The sequence below is a fragment of the Syzygium oleosum genome, unplaced genomic scaffold (assembly GCF_021117445.2).
Source record: "Syzygium oleosum isolate NSW1041296 unplaced genomic scaffold, Sole_v2.1 Sole_v2.05, whole genome shotgun sequence".
Taxonomy (NCBI): Eukaryota; Viridiplantae; Streptophyta; class Magnoliopsida; order Myrtales; family Myrtaceae; genus Syzygium; species Syzygium oleosum.
The window spans coordinates 1,408,067-1,416,453 of record NW_026607489.1 but is presented as its reverse complement, the minus strand read 5'-3'; the positions used below and the strand labels follow the sequence as shown (position 1 = coordinate 1,416,453).

The window sequence follows — 8,387 nt, the reverse complement described above, 5'->3', positions numbered from 1 at the left end:
CTGCTTACTTTGTCCATTTGGGTCTCTTCCAGTAAATTGCGCCCACACATCTACATACTTGAGTAAAATCCGTTAAACGCCCCAAATGACAGAAAAACATAATGCTCGTGTTCACTTGCCAAAGAACTCAGAACCGCAAGAGAGAAGATTGGAACATCAACTGAATAAGGAAAAACAAAAGCTCGAAATCCGCTTTCTTTTCCTGTCAAGGCCTTCGGCCCAAAACCATATTCTGAATTATCATCCAAAAGCGCTGTTCTTTCTACATTTCTTGTCATTTTCTTCTCTTTCATTCCTCTTTCATACAGTTCAATATTTTTCTCTACAACCGGCTTTCATCTTCAAAAGCCCAAATATAGAATTAACATGCTCGCCCAACTTTCCTCAAACGCAGTTGGGCTGAGGCCAAAAATAAAAATGAGGGGAAAAAAGGACCTACATCTCGGACACGTGCACCACGTGCCGCCCTTTCCTACAATTAGACCCTAGGATAAAATTACAAGCCGAATTGCGACACTACAAAAAAGGAAAATTCCGAGCTACCTGTACAATACAAACATTTGTTTTAAGGCTTCCAGGGCTTTTGAGCTCCTTCCCCACATGGCCGATCCTTTTATATGAGCAGTTTCATCAGAACCTGTGCATTGGCTTCCATGCTCATTCTCACCACTGAAAAGGGTTAAGTCTGAGCAGTCAAGGGACGCTCCGCAGGCTCTATTGTAGGATTGACACGCCGAGTGGCACACTCGAAGCCTGTTGTCTCCATCCTTGTCACACTTTTGGATTGAGATCTAGCATATTTTCAGATATATAGTCAAGCACCAGTAAATAATTTCACTGTATGAATGCACAACCTCACACCAAAATAAGGGTTAAAATGTGAAAACGTATTTCAAGAAGTATCAGGATATTCACCCTAGAAAAGCTCATAGATAAGTTACTAAGATTAAGTCCCACCACTCGATAAGGGGTCTCAGCATTAGACAGACAGAGAAATTATGTGCAGGATAAAATTCAAACGATTGCATGCACTGAGGCCATGAAAATTGTTTGGATGGACTTCTAATGTCAAGAAGAGACAAATGCTCTTCCTGAAGATTTATAACGACGGCAATTTTTAAAAAACTCCAGTCAAAGGTTTAAAGAGCCATACTCACCCAGCAGGCTAGCTTTTTAGCAGCTGCATCGCAGTCGAACTGTTTGTTAAACAGATTATTTATTAGCTTTCGAGCACCACCCGGAAATAGACGGTGATAATTAGGCATCACAACAACTTCTTCTAGCTGCTGCAGAACGCTTGGTTCACTCGGTGCACAGTGCTGCCCAGACTTTCCTATCTCTAGCACGTCTTGGCAAACTGAAAGAGTGGACAGAAGCTTGGAACTATTCTGGCACGTATAACCAGCATAGTCTGAGCAACGAAATTCACACTTGCCGTTATCACAGACACCACCATGGAGGCTGCACTGTTCATCACAAACTTCTGCAATATAAACACCCCAACACTATATGAGAAGATCTATTTTGCCGCTGCAAGAATCTGACTTACGTCATCAACGAGCCAAAAAGAAGAATCAGTCCTAGCATCAAAAGCAAATCTCATTGAGGACAAGGTCCACCACATGTTGAGAGTAATTTATTCTTTTTCATTTTGACCCCATATATTACAGTGGAAGCAGTCACAAACTAGCATTCAAAACCAAATGGAGGGCCAGTCAGAAAATGCTAATTAGCACATCTGTGAAAGATACGTCACACTACCAGTTGAGCAGTCAATGCCGGTGTATCGGTCATCACATTGACATACACCACTCCTCAGGCACTTTCCACGGCTGTTACAGTTGCCAGGACAGGAACCTGCACAGAGAAATGCCGACTTAGATATTTTGCTTCAAGGAATTTTGATATTGGGACTGGTTCTGTGATCAAGGTAAAGGAGGGTCAGAACTCACGTTTACTACAATCATGCCCATGGAACCCTAGAAAACAATGACACCTCCCATCAATGCAATCCCCATTGAAGTTGCATGAATTTGGACAATGACCAGAAACAGGGAGCAAGCCAGAGCTACACAGTTCGTGATGAGCTGGGCAGATCAATTCACCTACCAAAGAACTGAAAATGAGACAGTTGAAAACATCGTATTAAACATTATATGCAGAGGAAAGCACAGCTACCATTAAAACCAGGAAACTGAACTGGCCCGCCAGCTTCTGGGCACACTTTCCAGATTCCATCCACAGCAACCTGAGGATTAAAAGCAACCATTTAATAGAGAATATACAAGAATGAACCCGACAATTTTGAAAATACTTTAACATGTGCTGAACCAGTATAACCTGCCCGACCATGATCAAGCTTTTAAAGTCTCGTGATAGAGCAACTATTCGTTCATCAAAAGCATGGAGATTCATCGTTAAATCCCAGAAAGTAGAAAGTGTCTCAATTTATGTGCACGAGTAGGTGGGGGTGCTGGTTTTGGATGTAAAAGCTAGGAGCTAGGAGCTAGGAGCCTGAAGCTGTGGATAATCCTGTTCTATGTCATCCCTAGTTAAATAGTTAATTCATTCCTTAGAGATACACTCAAATTAATATAACGTCTAATGTTTCTGTACTTTTATAGATTTAAGGTGTTATATATTCAAATCACTCCCATAACCATGTCAAATAAAACCAGGATACGAAGCTCCAACTGTCATAACTAAAGGCACCACAGCCCCCAAACATACACTAACATCTTCAGGCAGCAAGCCTGTGTTAAGCAAAGACAAGGTATCCCACTAATTTATACCAATACAACCCATTAGTTTGGCCAATTTTTAGCAATCAATCCTAGCAGTAGGCAGAAGGCCAGGAGCTTCAGTGACAATCAATTTAATCAACTCATCAAGCAATGAAAAACTATCAATCAACACGCACCTAGCAGTTGAAGCTCGAATTCACTTTAACTTGCAATAAATCTTCAAATCTCAATCATTCAAAACTTCGCGGTGTTTTTAAATCATATCTTAGTCACAAACTTCCTAAGTTACAGTTGAAGCATCCACTAATCACAAACCTTAGGAAACTATTGGATGAACTAATGCACAATATCTGATAAATTTAAATTCGTTCTTTGCAGAAAAAGACCAACCAAAGCCAGGAACTTACCTCCAACGAATTATTTACACACCTATGCTGATAACAACCATTCCCTTGGGTCATTGAACCCCGAACAAACCCAGTCCGTACCAATGATGAGGCCATACACCTATAAAATGAAAAATAGATGCTTTTACTATTTGATTCTCCCAACTTCATTGCACAAGCAAATAAGATAGCCTGCCAAAGCAATATGTGAAATACAACATAGAAATACTTGCCTGGAATTACTTCCCCGCACTTCACCCAACATTCTGTCAGGAGTCCTTGCACTATTAGTATCAGTACATGACCCATCAGAATAAGCAACGAAGTATGTACAGTAATCTGCCAGGGAGGACTGCCCACCTGCAAATGCATATATTTATCACATCGCCTTCTAGGGATTCTCCACTAATAACTTCAAGAGATGAGCATCTACGACACTGAAATTCAGACCAGAATTTTGACCCAAATATAATAAAAAGGGAGTGCCGCTATGACCTTTTAGAGAAAAGTAAATGGTAACAATCGAGTCATTGCTCAGGAAAAGAACTTCAAAAACCATGTCTTTTTTGCTTTCGCTACTTTAAAGTTTTTGCGCAGGAGGTTTTGATATTCTGACAAATTAACCCAGCCACCACCAGCCTCAATTGGCCTTTCCAAACCATGTCAGACCATACTTTTGGTGCCCAAAAGACCCCAATGATCCACGGGAATTTGTAATCAGAACCTTCAATAACGACTTAACTTTTCACAGAATTACGAGTTCATATTGATAATAGGAGTACTTAATAACTCAAAAGTAATGGAAAGAGAAGGAAAGGGCCCAAGACAACACCAATCCACAACTGGGGCGAAAAGGTAAGATCCTTGAGGGTCCAACTATCGACTCGACAACAATATACAATCTGAAAAACCAGACAATGTCTGAAATAATAACTGCAGCAGAACAAACATCTTGCACCCGGAAATAGAAGAGATTGGTTATACTTACATGGACATGCACAAAAATGAAGAGATTGTGCAATATAGTAATAAAACCACCAAAAGAAGAGATGACAAAATAGAAAAACCACACACCTTTGTTAGCTTGTGGAAAGTAGCGAGCCCATTGAGGGAGGTCTCCACTATAACTTACTATTGGGCAATAACCCTCTGCTTCCCTGTTATATGTACAGCCTGAAAATTGTGTTGTATTGCAATGATATGCCCCTTTCCATTGATTGCAAGGGGAAGTGACAAAATCAGTTCCTTGGTTGCGGCCCCAATCAAGACGGTCTGCCATACTGTAATTGGCCTCATACCAACCACTGTCTTCCAACAAAGCAAGAGTCATCTTAGAAACCACAGATCTTGTATCAACTGAACCCGTCATAATCTCGTTCATAAGTAGTCGTTTTTCCCAGTGGGACCCTATATGCAAGTTATCTGTGTAAGCTGATAATCAAAACACCATACAACTTTAAAAGGGAAAAAAGTGCTAGCTAACTTAAGAGACTCCAACACCAATTTTACTACTTGAAACAACTACATCAGAATCATATAAAGTAAGGCATGGCTAAAAGGGGGAAAGTAGGGAACAGGAATAGGAAGAAGAACCTGATGTGCCACGTCCACCCCCATCTTCTAGCTCCAAGCCAGTAAAATTCTCGGAAAATGCCTACAAGAATCATTAGTTCAATTTTTTACCAATAGACCAGACAATTCAAAATGTAAGAATCCGATGAAAATGATTATTTTACGCGGATCCAAAACTAAATTTAGACAATAATTATCATGCCAAAATTGAGCTGAAGAAGGCAAGTTGCTCATTACCCTATAATGAAAGCGAGAGTGCATTACAACACGTGGAAGCACTACACGGGTAACCATACGCCCAAGCTTTTCATCCATTGCTTGTTCTGTGACCTACAAGAAAGAATACCATAGCAATGAGTCATACAGTCAATAAACTGGGCAAGCATATGAAAGGAAAAAAAAGTCAATATAGCTGATGAAACTAAGAATGAAACAGCCGGATTAAGAAAATTATGGGATAGAATAGGAAGTAAAAACCATGTTAAACAGTTATTTAATATAGAATTATAATTGAGTGGACCACCACTAGGAGAAACAGTCTCAAACACTAATTTGAGACTGGATAACGACAGTGAATAATAAACTATTTACCTGGCTACGCCTTCTCTTGCTCTCGTCCCTAAAGTGAGCAAAAGCATGGGGGTCAAAGCCAAGTACATGCATGACCTGAAAGGACCGAAGTTATCGATTAGAGAAAGTGCTGACCTCATGGAATATTCTGGTTTAACGTTACAACAAACCTCATGTATAAGAGTGGCAGAAAGTAGCGTCTCTGCTTCAGCGGTTAAATGGCGAGGAGCAACATTAACGTGTCCTATAATAATGGACAATCGGTTAGACAATATTCTGTAGCAATGGCGCTAGAGAGATTTTTTGTTTCATATAAAGCATTAGTAGTCACCAGCTATTGCACGACCCCATTGATCACGTTCGCATGCCACCGCCCAAGCAAGAGTATTGCCCGTGGTTGGTCTGGTTGTCACCAACAGAACTAAATCTGAATTTGCAACACCATCTACAAAATAAAGCAGAACAGAGCGTTAAGACTCGTCATGACACTTGACTTCAACAACCCAAATGATGATGAAAGCAATTGTGCAGTGTAGAACACTCAATTAATACAAAGATACCTTCGATATATTCACGTGGAAGTTGTACACCTCCATCTTGTCCACACGCAGAATATCCACTTAACCTCAAGTTCCCTTTTACAGGCTCCACAGCTAGGGCTCTACTGAACCAGTTGACTGTTTGCCCTAGAGCCTGCATCATGCTCTCACTTAGATTCCGTACTCATTGACAAGCCCTAGTAGCCTCCTTCCTATAGTCATTCATGCCACTAGACAAACAAAGAAGATGGCACACGATTATTTTAAGAACAAGCTAAGGTTTAAACCTTGCGTAGCCGATGCTGTTTGTCATCTCCAGCTATATCATCCTGGGTGCAATTATACCAGCAGTCGCTAAAAACTGGAGGTTCACCATGTGCATTACAACATGGGCTACCATGGAGAGAGTTAACAGGGGGCTCCCCTAGCTGACAAAAGCAAACAAGCGTCAGCAGAACCGCAATGAGATAAGTGAAGTGGAGAGCCTAAGAAAACTTTAAACACACCGACCTTCACAATATCGCCAACATTTCTGCAATCTCTATCAGGAGAGTGGCCGACCGCATCATAATTTAGATATATCCTGATAGGCTGCTTTGCATCCTTTTGATGATATGGCGATGTGGACAATCCAAGTAATGCCCTTCCTTTCCGATGCACAGGTTTCGACACACCAGACTGGTGATAGACCTGTGGGGTTACTGAGTATACCTTATGACCAGGCCGTCTCCTTTGTTCAAGTATTTGGTCATGGATGCATGAATGTGAGCTAATCTTCTCACTTCCTTTTCCAGGGTCATGCCATTCGTGGGGTTTCTCAGCAATACTAGCATTTACAGCTTCCAAACACAGCAAAAACAGTACAATCTGAAGTGTAGCACAGGTACGCACAAAAGAATTAATAATTCAGGCAATAAAAAAGCAAAGGAAATCAACAAGCTTGCATAAAAAGCTCACGCCAAAGGTTCAGAAACTATATAACAAAGTAAATCTAGAACTATAATGAGAAAAGGACAGCAGTTTATACCATACAATCACAATGATCCGAAACCCCCATACCCTAAGTTGATCTGAGGAAGGATCAACAACTTAACTTCTCTTTCCATCCAACCTCAACAAATGTAAGATCCCATTTGTCAAAACCAGTTACACCGTAACAGGCCAGTGTCCAAAACCAAAAAAATTAGTCACTCTATCTTCAAAATTAAGTTCCTTGCAAGCTCAATTCGACTCCTCAAATAAACACTAACCCGGGTTTATCCTTCAAAAAACGCACATAAATTCTAATGAACAGGAATTGTGTACAGCAGCGCAAGCTGAAATCCACAATTTCCTTCATTTCTTTCTCTTCCGAACTTCAGCAAACCCATAAAGAGCACAAGTCCACACATTCCATCTCAATGACCCAACAGCCACACAAACGAAACCCCCAAAAACCCTCCATCCCCAACACTAGATGCGCGCGCCCCGAACCCGCAAAGAGCACGAAGCCAAATCGAACTCGCACTCCAGCTCACCTCAACAACGGCGACGGCGAATCGGAGATCAGCGACGTGCCGGGGCACCGCGGGAGCGCTCCTCCGCCGAACCGTCACCTCCATGGAAGGCCGAAGTCAAACACACTCGCGAGAGCTCCAAGACCGCTGTCATCGATCCCATCAAGCCGGCCCCGGTCCTCCGATCGGCTGCCGGGCTCGGGGAGCTTTCCGGGTCGTCCGCATTTCAACCCCTCACTCCCCCCCGGCAACCCAGAGGGAGAGAGATTGAGCTCCCCAACTTCTACCCAAGAGCTGTCTCCGCCGGGGTACGTGGGACAAGAGCTGGAATCAGGGGAGAAGGGTCAAAGAAAGAGATGGGTAGAGAGAATGAGGGACGGCGATTCGTGGGTACGTCTCGGTTCTCGGGTCTCGGGTCTCGGGAGGTGGTGGGTCGCGGTGTAGGAGGCGGGGAGGGGGTGGGTTTATAGGTGCGGACCGATGCGAGATCAGGTGGGCGTCAAATAGGTGGAGAGGGTGGGACTCGAGTCGCTTCAGTACACGGGAATCTGGAGGGTCTTTGGTTCAACTGAAATGGGAACAACACCACAACAACGACAACAGTGACAGTAGGAGAGATGAGAGAGGAGAGAGAAGCAGGAAGAAGAAGAAGAAGAAGAAGAAGCAGAAGCAGAAATAGCAGGAGCAGAAGAGAGAGAAAGAACAGAGAGAAATGAGAGAGAGAGAGAGAGAGAGGGGAGGAAAAATCAAACAGATTGGGTGGGGGTGGGTAGCGACGATAAATTTGTTTTTTCTTCTTTTTTTTCTTGAGATATGAAAAAAAAATAATGGGGTGGGTTAATCGATAAATCGTTGATTCGAAGGAAATAAAATATACGGAGGGCAAAAAGGGAAAGCCAAAATAATAATAACAAAAAAAAAGGTTGCGCACTTCACCGTTCGTTTCGACCTTTAATTTTTTTTAAATAAGATTAATATTACGAAAAATTCCAAACTGATATATTTATAATAAATTTACCTCAAAAAATTTCAAACTGATACATCTATGGCAATTTTACCCTCCGTTAGTCTCTATTAAAT

The 8,387-nt window shown here is 42.0% G+C and overlaps 1 protein-coding gene across 1 annotated transcript; it reads right to left on the bottom strand.

Moving 5' to 3' along the window:
* Nucleotides 1–237: 237 nt before the first annotated feature.
* Nucleotides 238–8,035, bottom strand: LOC115680855 (uncharacterized). Its single transcript, XM_030604697.2, has 17 exons — nucleotides 7,329–8,035; nucleotides 6,322–6,678; nucleotides 6,099–6,239; nucleotides 5,833–5,965; nucleotides 5,604–5,717; nucleotides 5,443–5,516; nucleotides 5,294–5,368; nucleotides 4,940–5,032; nucleotides 4,724–4,784; nucleotides 4,205–4,537; nucleotides 3,364–3,490; nucleotides 3,152–3,251; nucleotides 2,179–2,248; nucleotides 1,953–2,105; nucleotides 1,762–1,857; nucleotides 1,158–1,483; nucleotides 238–791 (listed from the first exon to the last, which is right to left on the bottom strand). The coding sequence occupies exons 1-17, from the start codon at nucleotides 7,410–7,412 to the stop codon at nucleotides 540–542; spliced, it is 2,589 nt and encodes an 862-aa protein (XP_030460557.1). The 5' UTR covers nucleotides 7,413–8,035; the 3' UTR covers nucleotides 238–539.
* Between the last annotated feature and the right edge of the window lie 352 nt (nucleotides 8,036–8,387).

Coding starts and splice junctions, on each gene's coding strand:
- LOC115680855 (XM_030604697.2), bottom strand. CDS start 7,412: ATGGAGGTGACGGTTCGGCGGAGGAGCGCTCCCGCGGTGCCCCGGCAC. Junction 5,517..5,603: donor ATGGGGTCGTGCAATAGCTG/GTGACTACTAAT, acceptor CCATTATTATAG/GACACGTTAATGTTGCTCCT. Junction 2,106..2,178: donor TCAGTTTCCTGGTTTTAATG/GTAGCTGTGCTT, acceptor GTTCTTTGGTAG/GTGAATTGATCTGCCCAGCT.